This window comes from Lynx rufus, unplaced genomic scaffold (assembly GCF_022079265.1).
Source record: "Lynx rufus isolate CCGP_SWC_20201006 ecotype Redwood Valley unplaced genomic scaffold, mLynRuf1.p SCAF_4, whole genome shotgun sequence".
Taxonomy (NCBI): Eukaryota; Metazoa; Chordata; class Mammalia; order Carnivora; family Felidae; genus Lynx; species Lynx rufus.
In genome coordinates this window covers 58,969,383-58,989,107 of record NW_025814856.1, presented here as the reverse complement: position 1 = coordinate 58,989,107, position 19,725 = coordinate 58,969,383, and the positions used below count along the sequence as shown (strand labels likewise).

Here is a 19,725-nt window from a genome sequence, read left to right as displayed (position 1 = left end):
TGGCCCTAATCCAGTATAACTATGTCCTTACAAGAACAGGAAATTAGGACACAGACACTCAGAGGGAAGATGATGTGAACACACCGGGAAAAGACAGCCATGTACAAACCAAGGAGGGGGCCTGGAATATTCTTCCCTCATGGCCCACAGAGAAAACCAACTCTGTGGACACCTCGGTGTCAGATTTCTAGCCTCCAGAACCAAGAAAATAAAAATTGATCTTTCATATACAGCCTTTATCATGTTAATGAAACTCCTAATTCCTACTTTATTGTTTTTTTTATCATGAGTGTTAAATTTTGTCAAGTGCTTTTTTTTTCATCAAGATGATCATGTTTTCTCTTCTTTCTATTAGTAGGGTACTGACTGACTTTCACATGTTAAACCATTCTTGCATTCTTTTTTTAAAATTTTAAAAAGTGTTTATTCACGTTGAGAGAGAGAGAGAGAGAGAGAGAGAGCACGCAGGCATGAGCAGGAGAGGGGCAGAGCAAGAGGGAGAGAGAGAATCCCAAGCAGGCTCCACACTGTCAGCACAGAATCCAATGCAGGGCTCAAACCCATGAACCACCAAATCACAACCTGAGCCAAAACCAAGAATCAGGCACTTAACCAACTGAGCCACCCAGGGACCCCAAACCATCCTTGCATTCTGGGAATAAATACTACCTAGTTTTGACACAGTCCTTTTAATATGCTGTTTAATTTGATTTGCTAGAATTTTGAGGATTTTTGCATTAATATTCATAAAGAATTTTATCTGTACTTAAAATTTTTTTTAACATTTATTTATTTTGAGAGAGAAAGAGAGAGAGACAGCATGAATGAGGGAAGGGGCAGACAGAGAGAGGAGAGAGAGAATCCCAAGCAGACTCCAGGCTGCCACATAGAACCTGATGAGGGGCTCAAACTCATGAACTGTGTGATCCCGACCTGAGCTAAAATCAAGAGATGGACATTTAACTGACTGAGTCACCCAGGCATCCCTTATCTATGCTTTTTGTAGTGGAAATGCCCATGGTGGAAGGGTAGTGTTGGCGTCATGTAAAGTTAGAAAATTATTCTTCTTTAAATGTTTGGTAGAATTCACCAGCAAAGCAATCTGGTTCTGGGATTTTGTTTGTTGAGAGGTTTTTTGATTTGCCATTGATCCGTCACCTTCCTAGTTGCTTTCTTTTTCCTCATGACTTAGCTTTTCCTGTTTATACAGTGTGTCTAGTAATGGAACAGTATCTCTAGGTATCCAATTTGCTGGTATAAAATTGTTCACAGTATTCTTCTATAATTAAAAAGGATAATTTCTGTAAAGTAAGAATATTCTCACTTTCATTTATGATTTCAGATATTCAAGTCTTCTTTTTTCCTAGCCAATCTACTAAGTTTGTCATTTCTGTTGACCTTTTCTCATAGTTTTCCTTCTGTTACTGATTTTTAGTTTCATTACTGTGATAAGAAGAGACACTTTGTACGACTCTAATCTTACAATTTATTAAGACTTGTCTTCTGCTCTAACACCTGCTTTATCCTGGTGAATTTCATTTGCACTTGAGAAGAATGTGTATTCTGCTGTTGTTGGATGGTGTGTCCTAACGTATGTTAGGTCTCATTGGTTTATAGGTGTTCAAGTACCCACTTCCTTCCCCTGTCTGGTTGTCTGGTCCATTATTGAAGAAAGGGTATTTTAAAGTCTCCAGCTATTACTGTAGAAATATCTATTTATCTTTCTGACAATTTTGTCTTCATGTATTTTTGGGCTGTATATGTTTATACCTGTTACATATTTTAGCTGTATTAAATTTTTAAAAATGTTTTAATGTTTATTTTTGAGAGAGAGAATGAAAGAGAGTGTGAGTGCAGGAGGGTCAGAAGAGAGAGGGAGACACATTATACCACAGGCTCCAGGCTCTGAGCTGTCAGCACAGAGCCTGATGTGGGGCACAAACCATGAGATCATGACCTGAGCCAAAGTCGGGACGCTTAACTGACTAAGCTACCCAGGAGCCCCACTGTATTGAATTTAAAAAGTTTTCTTTTAATATTTATTTATTTTTGAGAGAGAGAACATGAGTGGGGGAGGGACATTATTTTTGAGAGAGAGAGCATGAGTGGGGGAGGGACAGAAAGAGGGAGACACAGAATCTGAAACAGGCTCCCGGCTCTGTGCTGTCAGCACAGAGCCTGATGCAGGGCTTGAACTCAGGAACAGTGAGATCATGACCTAGGCTGAAGTCAGATGCTTAACCAACTGAGCCACCCAAGCGCTCCTACTGTATTGAGTTTTTAAATCAATATATAAATCCTTTCTCTACTGTAAACTTTTTCTTTTTTCTAATGTTTTATTTTAGTTTTGAGGGAGAGAGACAGAGTGTGAATGGGGGAGGGACAGAGAGCGAGGGAGACACAGAATGTGAAGCAGGCTCCAGGCTCTGAGCTGTTAGCACAGAGCCCCACACAGGGCTCGAACCCACGAACTGTGACATCATGACCTGAGTCGAAGTCTGATGCTTAACTGACTGAGCTACCCAGTGCCCCTCAATTGTAACCTTTTTAATTTAAATTATATTTTGTCTGATAATAATAATAATAAAGCTCACTTTTTGTTATTATTTGCATAGAATATCTTTTTCTATCCTTAACTTTCAATCTATATCTTTATATCTACAGAAAGTCTCTTTAAACAACATATAGAGATCCTATTTTTTAATGTTTTATTTTTTTTTTTGAGAGAGAGAGAAAGAGAGAGAGAGAGAGAGAGAGAGAGAGAGGGAGGGAGAGTAAGCGGGGGAGGGGCAGAGAGAGAGGGGGCTAGAGGACCCAAAGCAGGCTCTGAGCTTTCAGCCATGAAACTGATGTGGGGCTCAAACTCCAGAACTGTGAGATCATGACTTGAGCTGCTGTCAGACGCTCAACCCACTGAGCCACCCAGACGCCCCTAGATCCTATTTTTTAAGTCAAATCTGACAAACTGTCTTTTAATAGCACACCTGCATCCATTTACTTTTAACATGATTACTGATAAAGGAGAATTTATTTTTGTGTATATCTGCTTTCTGTAGGTCTTATATGGTTTTCACTCCTTAATTCCTCTACTCTTGCCTTTTTTGTACTTAGTTTATTTTTTGTAGTGCACCATTTTGACTGCCTTATTCTTTCCTTTTTGGTATATTTAAAGTTATTATCATAGTAGTTTAGTTACCTTGGGAATTACAATTAACACCCGAAATTTATAATAATCTTGTTGGAATAATACCTACTTAGTTGCAATAGTATGCAAACATTCTGCTTCTATATACCTCCATCCCCCCGCCTTTTATATTCTTACTGTCACAGGACATATTTTATACAATGCATGCTCATTAACTTGGATTTATAATTATGTTTGCTACATTTTCCTTTTAAATCACACAGCCAAAAGAGAGAAGTTACAAACCAAACCAAAAGTGCAGTAACACAGGTTACGCACCTAAGAAGTTATCTTTGCTAGTGTTCTTTGACTTTTCCGATAGCTTCTAGTGTCCTTTCATTTCTGTCTGAAGGAGTCTTTACAGCATTTCTTTAGGGCAGGTCTCCTAGTAAATTTACTCAGTTTTTATTTTTCTGGAAATATCCTAATATCCTTCATTTCTGGGGGCACCTGGGTGGCTCAGTCAGTGAAGCGCCGACTCTTGATTTCAGCTCAGGTCATGATCTCACGGTTTGGGAGTTCAAGCCCTGCATCGTGCTCTGTTCTGATGTTGCAGAGCCTGCTGTGGATCCTGTCTCCCTCTCTCTCTCTGCCCCTCCCCTGCTTGCACTATCTCTCTCTCTCTCAAAATAAATAAATTAATTAAAAAAATATATATCCTGGGGTGCCTGGGTGGCTCAGTCGGCTAAGCGTCCGACTTCGGCTCAGGTCATGATCTCGCGGTTTGTGAGTTCAAGCCCCGCGTCAGGCTCTGTGCTGACAGCTCAGAGCCTGGAGCCTGCTTCGGATTCTGTGTCTCCCTCTCTCTCTGCCCCTCCCCTGTTCGCACTCTCTCTCAAAAATAAATAAACATAAGAAAAAAATTTTTATAAAAAAATATATATCCTTCATTTCTGAAGGACAGATTTGCCAGATACAGAAGTCTTGGATGATAGTTTTCTTTCTGGACTTCAACTATTTCGCCCCAGTGTCTTCCAGCCTCTGTTGTTATGAAAAATCAGCCGTTTACCCTGTGAAAGACCTTTTCATATGATGAGTTGCTTCCCTCTGGCTGCTTTTAAAACTCGCTTTTTCTTAGGGTTTGAACAATTTGACTGTAGTTGTCAGCATGGATCTCTGAGATTACCCTGCTTGGTTGTGTAGGTTGACTATTTCATCAAATTTGGGAAGTTTTGCCCATTACTTCCTCAAATATTTCTTCTGCCTCTTATTTTCTCCTGTCTCCTACTGGGACTCTTTTAAGGCATAGGATAGCATGCTTCACGCTGTCCCACTCATCTCTTGGGATTTCTTCATTTTTCTCCATTCCTTTTTCTTTCTGCTGTGCAGACTGTAATTTCAATGGTCTTATTTTCAAGTTCATTGATGCTTTCTTCTGCATACTTATATATATGCTGCTGAACCCTTCGAGCGAGTATTTCAATTCAGTTATTGTACTTTTCAGCTCCAGGATTTCTTCTTGGTTCTTTTTCATAATTTCTATCTCTGGAATGATATTTTGTTCAGACACTGTTCTCCTGATTTCCTTTAGTTATTTGTCCACAGTTTCCTTTAGCTCACTGAATATATTTAACATTGATTTAATAGTCAATTTAATGTCTTTGACTAATAATTCGAAAGTCTGGGCTTCTTCTGGAACAGTTTCTGTCAAACTTTTTTTTCCTTTTCTGGGTTTTTTTTTTTTTTTTTTTGGTAGGTTGTTACTAGTTAAACTGTGTCCTCCCAAAATTCATAAGTTGAAGTCCGAGCCCACGGTATCTTAGTATGTGATCAAATAGGGTCAATGTATGTGTAATTAGTTAAGATGAGGTCATTCTAGAGTAGGGTGGTTCCCATAATCCACTGTGATGGGTGTCCTTGTAAAAAAGGAAAATTTTAGATAATCTCACACACAAATGGGAATCCCAAGGAAAGGTAAGATCTACAAGCCAAGGAATGACGAAGACTGCCAGCAAAACACCAAAACTAGGAAAGAGGGATGGAACAGATTCTCCCTCACAGAAATCAAATGGAAACAACCCTGTCAACACCTTGATGGTGGACTTCTAACCTCTAGAACTGTGAGACAATAGAATTTTGTGGTTTAAACCCCAATTTGTGGTACTTTGTTATGGTAGCTCTGGCAAACTAATATATGCTGTGTTTTTTCCCTTGAGCCTGGACATTCTGAGTATTAGAATATGGTACCTGAAAATTATACATTTCCACACCTCAGAGATGGCTAGGGTTTCTCGCTTGTTGAGGGCTAGAGTTATCCATGTATGACTTTTCCAAACTGTTTTTGCATACTATGTGTTCATTGTTGTGGTTTCTGTTCCATTGTCTCGGAGGTCAGCCAGGGACCTGATAAAGATGTTCTTAAATGTCTGACTCCCAAAATGGGGAGGGGGGGGAGAAGGGAGTATTCTCTCTTGAAGTTCCACTGCAGCAAGGAAGCCACTTCAGCTTGTGGAGGTTGGTGCCAAACCCTCAGCCATCAGAAGCAGGGATCAGCAGTCAAAACACTGCCCCAATTTCTGGAGGACAAGGTCCTTACTGCCCACTCTGGCACCAGCCAGCTGTACCAGGCACAGAGGCCACCAACCCAGCAGCTACCCACCATGGTGCTGGCTCTGTGGGACGTCAGCCATTAGGAAAACACAGAAATCCCTGGCCTCGTCCTCAAGTTCTCCTCTGGGCACTGAAAGTACACAACTAGGCTCGAGGGTTCCAAAAGAATTGCTTCAACCATTTCCCACCAGTTCAGATGTTGTCTCAGTGAAGGGATGGATTCCCAGAGCTTCCCTGCTTCGCCATTTTCCATAACATCACTGTTGTCCATCCATCTTTATCGTTGGGTAGTAGTCCCTGGTATGGATGTACCGCCTTTTGTCTAACCATTCATCTGCTGAAGAATATTTGTTTTTTTCCCAACTTGGAGCTATTATGAATAAAGCTGCTACAAAATTCACGTATACATGTTAAGACTGCATTCCTTTGGGATAAATGCCCATCCAATTGGGTTTTTTAAATTTCTGCTATCATCTCTTGCATTTACAACAGGTGTCTGTTGGTTCTCTTAATGTTACTTCTGAAAGATGTCCTAGTCTCTGTTCATGAGTGTAATACATTATTCCTGTGCATAGGTACAGTCTGTTTCTTGTAAGTTTGATAACCTTTGATTGCTCATATTAAATGCTGGGAATTAAAAAGATGTTTGACTTTGGGGGTGATAGAACTGTGTTTTATCTTGATTCTAATGACGGTTTCAACTGTTTGAACTCATAAAACTGTACACACACACAATAAATCTTCATTTTTCTTTAAGTAAATTATGCCTCAATTAAAGATATTTTTCAAAGTTTGAAAGCTTTGAGCTCATGTTTACAGCAAACTGAATCTGAACTTTACTGTCCAATTATCTAACAGGGAAGTTTATTTGGGGACCTTTATTCAGTATCTTCAGGTCATTCTCAATGGGCTTGTCAGAGTCCCTGGAGAAATCAGACTCTACCAACCTCTGGCCAGACAAGGGTGACCGCTGGTTGCCAGAGTTCCGGGAGCTCAGTGGGAGGAACTGTATTTGCTCATTTCAGGACTGTGCTGGGATAACGCCCACATCTTCATTTGATCCCAGTGCTCCCAGTCAAGAGGATTTGGTTTTATCTATCTCCAGAAAATAACCGTCCAGGTATTTACCAGTGTGTGGAAAGTGCTCTGTAGAGTGTCAGGGAGGTGAGAGCCTCACTCTTTCTTAAATGGGTTTTCTGATGATGTCAGCTGGCCCCTCCAAGTCCTTCCCAGAAGTACATGGTGTTCCTAATTTTTGAGGCTTGATAACTCTGATGAGAAGTGAAGTTGTTTCTTGACTTTCCCAATACCTGTTTATAACCTTTTTTTTTTTTACCACTCATCTATCTCCTTTTTCCCCCCAAATCTCATTGCTGTTTCTCTCCTTTACTATCCCCCTATCCTTGAGAGATTATTTTTAAAGGCAGATCCCTTTCCATCCATATCACTCTATTGTCTTTGGCACTGAATGTCCTTATAAAAAAGCCTGGGGCCAGGTTGGTTCACTGGCCTTGTGAATGACTAGCTTACCTAGAACATGTTTGTGTCAATCGTGCTACATCAGTTTCTCCTAGAAAATGGTATGTCATTTCAATCTTCAAATTCAGTCATTCTTTAATATTAGGATGCTTTCTTCTGTCACATTTCCGAATACTACTTCTGGACCACTTGTCGGATTTTCCACTGCAAGGTGTGAATTATATTTATGTTGGCTCATCCTTGTTTATGCATATCTATCATCTGTATCTCACCCCTTCCTATGTGATGAACTTTATTCTCAGTCATCTGCTTCTTTTGGTTCCAAGGTATTTGGTAGCTCAGCGATAGAGTGGTTTTGATGGTCAACATGACCTTAACAGTCAGTACAGATCTTACTCCCCTGCTCCCTCGTTCCACATAACACGTATTCAGTAGGAAGAGAGTGGGCTGTTTCACCCAGGAGAAACCCCAATATCTCTTTCTTTCTCATTTCTATCTCTTCTCCTAAGTGGCAGTATCAGGAATGGAATCACTGCACTAGGGGAAAAACATAGTTTCTTTTTATCTGTCTTCTTTAGGTAATAATTTCCCTAGTGTTGGCAGGGGTGCTTAGCCTCACCTTTTCCATATCATAGTAATAAGCAAGGGGAACTAGAAGCCTACAGATTGTGCCATAAATATGGTGAGTTTTTAGAACAAACCGTAGACCAGTGTGACTGGACCATTATAAGCAGGACAGACAGCAACATGAATGGCCTGATTACATGATGCCTCTTCTTACAAACAGTGAGGAGTTCAGATAGTATTTTCTGAACACCGGGAAATCATCAAAAAGCCTTATGCTGGGAAAGGGCATAACTGATTTATATATATATATATATATATTTTTTTTTAATATTTATTTATTTTTGAGACAGAGAGAGACAGATGATGAACAGGGGAGGGTCAGAGAGAAAGGGAGACACAGAATCTGAAACAGGCTCCAGGCTCTGAGCTGTCAGCACAGAGCCCGACGAGGGGCTCGAACTCATGGACCGCGAGATCATGACCCGAGCCAAAGTCGGATGCTTAACTGACTGAGCCACCCAAGCGCCCCTGATCTATATATTTTTTTTTAATTTTTTTTAACGTTTATTTATTTTTGAGACAGAGAGAGACAGAGCATGAATGGGGGAGGGTCAGAGAGAGGGAGACACAGAATCTGAAACAGGCTCCAGGCTCTGAGCCGTCAGCACAGAGCCTGACGTGGGGCTTGAACTCACGGACCGCGAGATCATGACCTGAGCCGAAGTTGGATGCTTAACCAACTGAGCCACCCAGGCGCCCCTGATCTATATTTTTAAAAGCTCTTCTGGTTGATGTGTGATAACCAGGTTGGTGTGGACTCAGAGTGAGCTGAACGCAGGGAGAACAGGAGATGATGGTGGACTGACATAGGCTGGGAGGGCACGGATGAAAAGAAGCAGGAACACACAAGACATACTCTAGGAGCAAAAATGACAGCACTTCCTGGTGAACTATTGACGGTGACCAACAAGGAAGCCTTAAGGATGGCTCTCAGGTACATCAGCATGTAGAGGGAGTCTTCCCTGGGAACCAAGGATTTTAATAGACTCCCAAAGGAATTCATATTGAAACAGGTTAAAACCTTGGTTCTAGACACTTGAAAATTTTGTATTTTACCAGAGAGCAGCACATCAACACAGCCATATTTTGGCCTCTTCAGGAATTACTTTTTTAATACACTGTGCTGTGGCATTATGCCATGGTATTGTGTTTCTGGCTCTAATAAGAAACAGCTCTATAAAACCCATAATTATATTTACGAAGGGGATACTTTCAGGCGATTGTTCACCATATCTCAAAGCCCGTTTTGTAAAAACTTGAGGAATCTCCCTCAATTCTCCCTCCCCCAGTCAGGTGGCAGGAAACGCAGAGGTAGATTTTTAGGTTAATTCTAAAGCAAGTCTATGGGACTTCATGGCATGAATTCTGCAAACTAACAAATTCGAGGGGTTTTTTTTATATTAAATATAATTTCTAACATTCCTTTTTCTTCTAACACCATCCTATTCTTTTCTCTTCCCACCTCAATATCCTCACTTTGAAAAAATATTATCTATGTGTTTTTGAGAGGCTTCCCCAAGTCTCTTCACAACAGGAATTTAAAAAAAATAATAGACCAAATTTCTAATTAGTGAATTTAAAAAATAATAAATAAATAAATGAATAAATAAATAAATAAATAAGAAAGAAAGAGAGAAAGAAAGAAAGAAAAGGTTAGTTGATCTGCAGTGACCTTAGGAAAAAGGTCCTGACATAATCCCAGAAACCCAGGGAACTCTTTTCCTATAAAGACATTCCTCTGTCTGGCATATAGCCTTCTATGTTCTTCCTCTCATGTGCCTGTCTTTCTATCTTAATTTCTCATTAACTTCAAATGTTTTGAACTAAGTGTTAAACCCGTAACTGTTCACACGGTTCCAAAACTCAAGTCAAAGTTCACCACTGCAGAAAATAAATGACCCGTTCCTACAAGGAATTACAAACTCTGATCAAACACTATCCTCTAAAACGTCTGCTTCTCATTGAAAACAACCATCTAAAATAACATAAAGTACATATGTAGTTTTAAGTACTCTTCAATCCCAGTGCGGGGTCCAACATGGGGCCTGAACTCACGACCCTGAGATCAAGACTTGAGCTGAGTCAGACGCTTAACCGACTGAGCCACCCAGGGGCCCCAACATTATAAAGTTTTAATCATGTATACGAGAAATGTATATAAGGCCACTTAACTAGTGCTGTCACTTAAAGGAATTCCCAGTAACTGAGGTGCCTTCAAGGGAGAAGAACGATATTTCAATTCTCTTTTGCTGAAAACATCAAGTACTAATCATCTTCCTGCTCTTTTTACTCCTCCCTATCCCCCCTATGTTGGAAGGGTGTGCCGAAAAAAACCCATTCAACCTGTTCATCAAAATACAACGTAAGAAAATATTTACTTAGAAGCTTGTTATGATTGGATGGGGCAGGGGCGACAGGGAGGTGGAAATAAACGTGTATGGAGGACATCTTTTTGGGAATCTGACAGCCCACAGCCCACAACAGGCTGACAACCCTGGGAACTGTCCCACCTCCCACCCCCCTACTCCCCCCCCACCCCCCGCCCACCGGAGGCCATAAACAATGCAGGCTCCCAGAGCCGTGTGGATGTGACACGAGCCTGGCTACCGCCATGTGGAATGGAAGTGGGTGCACGGTTGACCCAATTCAGACCCATCAGATGTCATCTCCCATAATTTGGAATTGAGACTGAGAAACAGTGAGTCAGTTGATTCCTCCTAAGACCAGCACTATGGGATAAACTCGTCTGTCGAAGAAAGGCCATATTTTGGCTGCTATGTGCATACCAGGGGCAAATACAGTCCGTGCTCAAAAAGCAGAAGAATGAACCGCATGCACGCGAGTTGCAGTTCCTGGTTCTTAGCTCTTCCTGAGGCCTTGATCCCCTCCCGCATTCCTAAAAGTTTTATAGTAACTTGTGCTTCCTCGTATAAGCTTACTCCAATAGACGTTTGTCACTTGTGACCCTAAGTCCTAATGCATATGTTGTATGTCTCCCTTTCCCCAGCTGTATTATTATTAGCTAGACAAGGAGAGTTAAATTACTGAATTCCTAATTTTCCTAAAACAGGAATATGATTTCCTACAATACAACCGTTACGGTCATGTGCAAAACAAAAAGCGACAGCAAAGTCAGTTGACAGAAAGAGAACTTCTAAAAAAGTAAGCAGGAAATTAAAACACAATCTTACTTCGAGATTCTCTTTTTTATACACTTCAATAGCTTTCTCTTCAGATAATCCACAGCAGCCGTATTCCAAAGGAGTAAACACTGTAGTCGGAACATTAATGTAATCACACTGAAAGATAAACAAATTACATCTGCTTATTTTGGGACACTTTTCACAGCAAACATCTACATTACATACATCTACAGAAGGAGAACAAGGAAGTCCAGTTCAATGTGACTCATTTTACCCTATCACTGCGTCGGCGCATTCGAAGTTACCCAAAAGGATGGGGAGAGCCCAACTCCAGGGCAGAGACCAGCTCTCCCAGAGCCCACACCTGACTTCCGTTTCTGAAACAGAGCAGTAGGGGCGGAGTGCCTCCAGAGACTCTCTAAAATGTCTTCTTTCCATCCCCGGGATTCCAGACCCCGCTCCCCCAGAGCACCTTTACCAGGTAACCGAGAATCACACTATCTGGGTGGGAGCTGAGACCACCCTTGGCCGTTCACGTAACTACAAAGAAGCAGTTCGACAGTGTTGGAGGGGGTGACTGCCCTGGACCCATCAAGGGGAGATGGTGTATGTACAGTGGGGGGATAACATGAGGACCGGGGTCTCATAGGTCCTGTGGTTCTGGCACAGCCCCCAGAGAGCCCTTATGAGACTAAGGCAGGGTGTGAGTGGACATCACAGGGAGACTGCAGACCCTGAGCCCTACACGCGTCTCCCAGCAGCTCTGTGCACCTGCCTGTGGGAAAGTGAGTGTGAGTGCAGGTGGCATCTCTGCCTGGAAGAGGGTGTCTTTGTGACAGCTGGAGGAGAACGGGAACACACTGGCGGAAGTGTCATAAAAACCTTGCGTGGAGAGAAAGGGTGCAGCAGTACAGAAACGATAGAGGGTACAACCAGAGATAGAGGTCTCTAGGCCCGTCCATCCATAGCCCCTCAAGGGGCGACACTGGCCCATAGGACTTCGTGGCCCCCCAACCTTGCCAACAGGTTGTTGGTGATTAGGTCAAGGGTGACAAAGAAAGCCAAGGCATAAGCTGGCCAGAAACCTATGTAGAAAAAGATAAGCTACGTTAATCAAATTCTTTCTTTTGCAGGAAGATGAGCTCGAAGCAAAGAAAGAATCCCCTGGTGGCCGTGGAGCCATAGCCAAGTTAGGCTAATGGAAGAGCACCCTGTGAAGCAGAGCACCCCCAGAGCAGCCGTGACCCCAGACCCAGTTCTAGCTCCAAACACAGTGCGGCCCGGTCCCAGAATGCCGCTTATTCAGAGTCACTGTGCATTGCAACTTACTAATTTACAGGATCCTTGTAAGAAACCCCCTCAGTTTGCGTCACATGAGTGAGTCTCTATTTCTCATTACCCAAGACAAAAACCAATCAACATGCCACCAGGTATCCCTCTATCGGTGAGGTGGACGGTATACGTGGGCCTAGAATCTTTGAGTTATGTGCTCTAATACCACTTCAGTCTTGCTAACCTACAAATCATGGGTAAGCCAAGGATTTTTCTTTTCTTCCACGTGGCTAGAGAAAAATCACATAACCACAGGGACTGCCTTCGTCTTTCCAGACTTCTCTCAGGCCCTCAGATATTCATTGATTCATTTGCAGTTGCACCGTGAATAACGTGGGGGTTAGGGTGCTGAACCCCCATGCAGTCAAAAACCCATCTATGGCTTTTGATCCCACCCCGCCCCGAAAAAGTTAGCTACGAATAGCCTACTGTTGACTGGGAAGACTTACCAATAACACAAACAGTCAACTAATACATGTTATTATGTTATACGTATTGGATATTGCATTCTCACAATATGGTAAGCTAGAGAAAAGAAAATGTTATTGAGAAAATCATAAGGAAAAGAAAATACATCTATAGATAGCACTGTCCTGTGTTTACTGAAAAGAATCCACTGTAAGTGGACCCACACAGTTCAAACCCTTAATGTTCAAGGGTCGGCTGTATTGACCAGCAACTGACCCCGTGTCCCATGGCCTACGGGGGAGGCTTATTCTCAATGGATGCTTTTTGTCTCTGGTGTTCTAACAATTAAGGATAATGAAGAAGAAATGCCTCAGTGTTCCTTCCTTTCATCTGAAACACTTTTTCCACATTTTAGACCATCTCCTCCAACTGAAGTGGACTTCGTCTTGCCTTGCCTGTAGCCTTCCTTTTGGTCCTGTACCTTAATGCTCACTTTTTCTTCATACCCTAACCACACTGCTCCTCAAAGCCACCTGGATTGACTTCTCGGAGCATTAGGCAACTACTCTGCCTCCATACACCCCGAAATGCTAACTGCATTGTGACACTGTATATTCAGCATCCCAGGCCCCACCCATTGACACCTGCAGACCTACATCCTAGCAATGCCTCCATGTATACGTTCAAGGTCTTCATTCATGACCTCACGAGGCATCTGGCGCGATAAAAAAGCAGAACGCAGCATCCTTTACGAAGCATGTGTGCTCAGAACGCTTCACCTGAACTGAATCATGCAAAACCATCAGAGAAATTCAGAATAGAGACACTACAAGGAAAGCAGTCTGAATTCATCAAGAATCAAAGTCATGAAAAACAAAACAAGCAGACAATTAAAGGCAGGGGGACGACGCCAGTCTAAAAGAGCTTTAAGGGTCAGAAGAGTTGAGTGTGCCACGGTAAGCAAACACGTGCACATGCGCACATGTGATGGACATCTGAGGAAATCTGAACAGTGTTTCATTTTTGTTGAATTTCTCAGATAGAATAAGAGAACTGTGGTTATGGAAGTAAATACCCTTGTTCTCAGAAGATGTGCGCCAAAGGTCACTGATGCCTGCCACTTACCTCAAAAAGCTCTGGAAAAACAAAGTACACGCATGTACACATACATATTCAGAAAAGGAGAGAGAGCCAAGATGGCAAAATGTTAATAATGGGGGGATCTGGAAGAAAGGGTAATATGGGTGATTGTTACTATTCTTCCTGTGGTTTAACATCTTTCTAAACAAAAAGATAGAGGGAATAAAGGTCTCAACAGTCCCCACCGCGTAGAGAAGGCCTTTCCAATTCGTTACTGTGGCACGAGATTTTTTTTTTTATAAATTTTTTTTTAATGTTTATTTTTGAGAGAGAGCTAGAGGGTGAGCGGAGGAGGGGCAGAGAGAGACAAAGAATCTGAAGCAACCTCCAGGCTCCAAGCTGTCAGCACAGAGCCCGATGCGGGGCTCAAACTCACAGACCGCGAGATCATGACCTGAGCCGAAGTCAGATGCTTAACCGAGCTACCCAGGCACTCCTGGAATGCTGTAGGTATTGTGGAAGGGACAGCTCCTCGTGTGGAACAGAACATTTAGCATTCCTCACCCCCACCCACGCCCTTCCTCCGCCAACACTTGCACATGTCCAGAGTGCTCTCATGGAGTGGGGCACGACATCTCCAGTTGGGAACTCTAACAGACTGCTCACAGTCCTGGAGCAAACCAAGCCCTGCTGAGCTCTGTGCTTGCCTCTGCATTATCTACTTACCAGAACAGTCCTGTGCTTCCTCAGTTTTTAATTACTCATCCTGCAAAGCCAGTACCACATCTTTGATCGAACGCAATGAAAGGTGCAGGACATGGTAGGAATCATCTCCGTCACACTTGGCAGAGGCGAAACTGAGGCACAGAGACTTGAAACAACCTGACCAGGTTCACACACCAGCAGGCACTGAAGTCAGGGCCAGCAGCCATCCACCCGGGACACCTTTATCAGTCCTATCAGTCACAACTAACTGCCCCTTGTCTTACCTTACTCATAATCCCCCACCCGCCTGGGAAGCCCTTTGGCACTGGATCCATGCCAATCCTTCGTATATCACCCAGCATCTTGTACATCTTGCCATCTTGCACATGGCAGGCACTCAAACAGTATTTGTTGAAAATCATTAGTAAATACTAATTTATCTGTGAGGAACCCTTTACTTACAAAACAAGCACACAAGTGTTGATTCTTTTAATCGCAATTTTGATTTAGATATCATCTCAAAAACGACAGCAGGAAACTCACCTTTTCCAAACAGCCCCCAAAAAGTCTTCGAGCCAGCAGCTTGCCTGCCTGTATGGCAACGGGTGTGAGCTCAAGTTTACCCTCCAGAATATCCCCAACAGCGTACACGTAGGGCACATTGGTCTGTTCCACATCGTTTACTGGTATTTTGCCAGTCCTTGCAGATTTTGAGAAGGAAACAAAATACATTATGGCTCACTCCATACTGCTGCATGACTACCACTAACTCTTCCAAGAGAAAATGACTAAACACGTAAAGACCTGCCTCCAAGAAGTGATGCACCTCAGGCATCAATGTCTGTAACACCAACGGCTAAAATCATAAGGGTTTCTACAGCTCCAAAAAAGCCACCTTTTGGGTTGGTGAAACCACGCTCATTTTCTAGATGCCAAGGGTATCTCCAGATTTCCCCCAAGTCCCACTTAGAGCTTTGAAGTTTTTCTCCTTGCTTGACCAACGACATAAAAATTCACTCTAAATCAAACAGTGGATGAATACATTTCCACAATTTATTTTTTAAGATCACTGTTTAATGTATCAGCTCTTTAAGACACACAATAAAGAATTACTGATTAATGAAAAAAACTGATACTAATAAAGAGCTGGACACTATCAACAATAGCCAAAATATGGAAAGAGCCCAAATGTCCATCGATGGATGAATGGATAAAGAAAACGTGGTGTATATATATTCAATGGAGTATTACCCGGCAAACAAAAAGAATTAAATCTTGCCATTTGTAACTACATGGATGGAACTAGAAGGTATTATGCTAAGTGAAATTAGTCAGAGAAAGACAAATATCATATGACTTCACTCAGATGAGGACTTTAAGATGAACATAAGGGAAGGGGAGCAAAAGTAATATAAAAACGGAGAGCGGGACAAAACATCAGAGACTCTTAAATATGGAGAACAAACAGGGTTACCGGAGGGGTTGTGGGAGGGGGGATGGGCTAAATGGATAAGGGGCATTAAGCAATCTACTCCTGAAATCACTGTGGCACTAAATGCTAACTAACTTGGATGTAAATTAAAAAAATAAATAAAATGGTAAACAAACAAATACTTGCACAATACTTACTGTGAAATAAACTTAAAGCATTAACACTTTGCATCTTAATAACTAAATGGGAATTTCCAAGAGGTGGTCTGTAGAAACATTTTGCTTTGTGCAGCCACAGTGCAATGATCCCATGTGTACTCACTTCTTGTTGATTTTGACACCAATCTTATCCAAGCCCATTTTCCTCGTACAAGAGTCACGACCAATTGCTAACAAAACCTATATTTAGAGACAGATCAAAACCACAAATTGTCAATATCAGGAACGAGAGAGGTTTGGAACATCACTAGAGATCTTTCAGACATTAAAAGGATAGTAGAATGTTATGAACACGCTGTGCCAAAATCATTTCCTCAGTTTAGATGAAATAGATTCCTTCAAATACTGTTCAACCAACTCACACACATGCAAATCTAAGTAACTCTACGTCATGTGCTAACTTATGTCCCCGCCCCCGCCCCCCACAAATTCACGTGTTTTGTCTTAACCTCCAGTGCCTCAGAATGTAATGTGTTTGAAGACAGGGTGATTAAAGAATTAAGGCAAAATGAGGCCGTTGGGGGGGGGGGGCCCTAATCCAATATGACTGGTGTCCTTATAAAAACACGGGATTGGGAGACAGAAGACACAGACTATGGGGCAACCACCTGAGGACACAGGGAGAAGGTGCCATCTGCAGGCCACGGAGAGAGGCCTCAGAAGAAACCAAACCTGCTGACCCCTTGATCTGACTCACAGCCTCCAGAGATGTTAAGAAACTCAATTCCCCTTGCCATGTTATCTTATGGCAACCCTAGCAGACGAACACACCCTATACTCGTTAGAGAAACTGGATCCACCATTTGTAAACTTCCCATAAATTAACTCAAGACCCAAATGACTTCACTGGTAAGGTCTCTCAAAACTTCAGTAAAAAATAATACTAATATACAAACTTTTCCAAAAAAAAAAGAAGAGGGAACACTTCCTAACTCCTTTTTATGAGACCAGCATAAACGACTGATACAGAAATCAAACAAGGATATTAAAATAAAATTATAAGCTGATACGAACATAGATGCAGAATCCTAAAAAAAATGTCAGCAAATAAAATACAGTGATATAGAAAAAGGATAATTGATCATGACCAAGTGGAGTTTGTCCCCCAAAAGAAAATTTGGTTCAACATGCAAAAATCAATGTTATTAATCATATTAGCCAATTAATGGAGAAAATAATTTAATCATTAACCAATACATATGGGAAAGAAATTTGACAAAATTTAACACCCTTTGAGGATTTTAATTTAATTCTCAGAAGATTAAAAATAAAAGAAAACTTCCCCAACCTGAAAGAAGGCATTGGTAAAAAAATAAAATAAAATCTACAGCTTACATCCTAGCAATGATGAAAGACTGAATGCTTCACCTTGTAGCAAGATAAAGATGTTTACCCTCAGTTTCTATTCAATGTTGTCCTGCAGGACTTAGCAAGTGCAACAAGGCAAGAAAAAGAAAAAGCAAGTAGATTGAAAAGAAGAACAAAACTGGCTTTATATGTGGACATTAAGCCCAAGAATCTATAATAAGGCCAACATGCAAAAATCACTCGCATTTGTATATGCTACCAACTAAATGCTATGAATTTAAAAATTTTAAATACCATTTTGTAAAAGCTTAAAAACTTGAAATCTTTAGGGATAAATTTAGCAAACTACATGAAAGACCTCTAGAGCAAAATAATAAAATATTGCCAAGAGAAACTACAGAGTACGTAAATAAATGGAAAGACCTATGAAGTTCACGCACTGGAAAACTCAATACTGTTAAGATGGTCAGTTATTCCAAACTGATCTATATAATCAATATAATCCCAATCAAAGTCCCAGCAGGATTTTTTTCTGGTAGAAATTAACAAGCTGTTTTTAAAAGTGATACAGAACTGTAAAGGACCTAAACAAAGCTGGAGGACTTACTCTACCTGTTCTAAAATTTGTTATAAAGCTTCAATACTCAAAACAATGTGGTGAAAGCAGACAAATGATCAATGGGATGAAGGGTGCAGAAACAGATCCACAGTTAAATGGTCAGATGATTTCAATAAAGGCACCAGAGCAACTCAGGGGAAAAAGGGAAGTCTTCTCAACAAATGGTACTGGAAATCCATATGGAAGAAAAAGAACCCATATTCCCACTTCATACTATAAACAAAAATTCAAGGTGTATTACAGACTTGAACATAAAAGAGAAAACTACAAAGCTGCAAGAAGAAAATGTAGGAGAATCGTTTCATGACCTTTAGGGATTTCTGAGAGCACACAGAAGGCATTAACCATAAAGCAAAACACTGATGAACTGGACTCCATAAAAACTTTAAAACTACTGCTCATCAAAAGATACTGTAAAAAAATAAATAGGAAAGTCACAGACGGGAAGAAAATATTCATAATACATCTACCTGAAAACTGAGTGTATCCAAGATACATACAAAACTCCTTCAATTCAAGAATAAAAATTCAAGTAACAACAACAACAATAAAATGGACCAAAGACTTGGGGTGCCTGGGTGGTTCAGTCAGTTAGGCATCGACTTCAGCTCAGGTCATGATCTCACAGTTTGTGGGTTTGAGCCCCACGTCGGGCTCTGTGCCGACAGCTCAGAGCCTGGAGCCTGCTTCGGATTCTGTGTCTCCCTCTCTCTCAAACATAAACATTAAAAATTTTTTTTTAAAAAAATGGACCAAAGACTTGAGCAGATACTTCAAAATGGAAAAAATATAAATGGCCCGTGGGCATATGAAAAGTTGCTCAACATCATTAGTCACCAGGAAGACGCAAATTAGAACCATGAGAGGACACCACCACACACGCACCAGAATGGCTAAAACGAAAAAGCCGGATAAGCCCGAACATTGAGGACATGAGACAACTGAGACTCACACACGTAGCTGGTAGAGATATAAAGTGATTCATTCATTTAGAAGCTGTTTGGCAGTTTCTCAAAAAGTTAAACATAGAAACTATCCCGTGGCTGATTAATTACACTCGTAGGTATTTACCTGTGAGATATGACGATATATGTCCACAAGAGCTTACCCAAGAAATCTTCGCAGCAGTTTTACCCCAATACCCCAAACTGCAAGCAGCCTAGGTGTCCATCCACAGGAAAATGGACAAACTGACACACCCGTAATTTTATATTCACATAATCATACAATGAGAAGAAACAACAACATGGATGAATACGAGGAGTACATACCGTATAGTCCCATTTCTGTGACATCTAGGCTAGGCAAAACTAGTCTACAGTGACAGAATCAGAACAGGGTTGTTTGGGTCAGGGAGTGGGAAGGGACACTGGAGAGCTCTCTAAACTCACACAAATAGTCTGTGACCTTCAAATGAGTATGGATTAGACGAACATGTGCATTTGTCAAAATTGACTGAACTGTACATCTAAGATATGGGCACTTCACCACATGTAAATTACACCTTATTACAAAGTAAACAATTTACAAATTTAGATACTGTGAATAACTTTATACCAATATATTCGATAACTCAGAGGAAATGAACTAATTCCTAGAAAAACAGAACTAATCTAAAGTAACTCAAGAAAAAAATATGG

At 41.3% G+C, this 19,725-nt stretch overlaps 1 protein-coding gene across 1 annotated transcript in view; it reads right to left on the bottom strand.

The window, feature by feature from the left end:
* TXNRD3 (thioredoxin reductase 3) overlaps positions 1-19,725 on the bottom strand; it is a 77,262-nt gene that overhangs the window by 10,246 nt on the left and 47,291 nt on the right. Inside the window, exons 12-14 of the mRNA XM_047095204.1 lie at positions 16,262-16,338; positions 15,052-15,208; positions 11,032-11,139 (exon numbers count right to left, since the gene is read on the bottom strand). Of these exons, the coding sequence (XP_046951160.1) occupies positions 11,032-11,139; positions 15,052-15,208; positions 16,262-16,338 (342 nt within the window). The remainder of the gene's footprint in view (positions 1-11,031; positions 11,140-15,051; positions 15,209-16,261; positions 16,339-19,725) is intronic.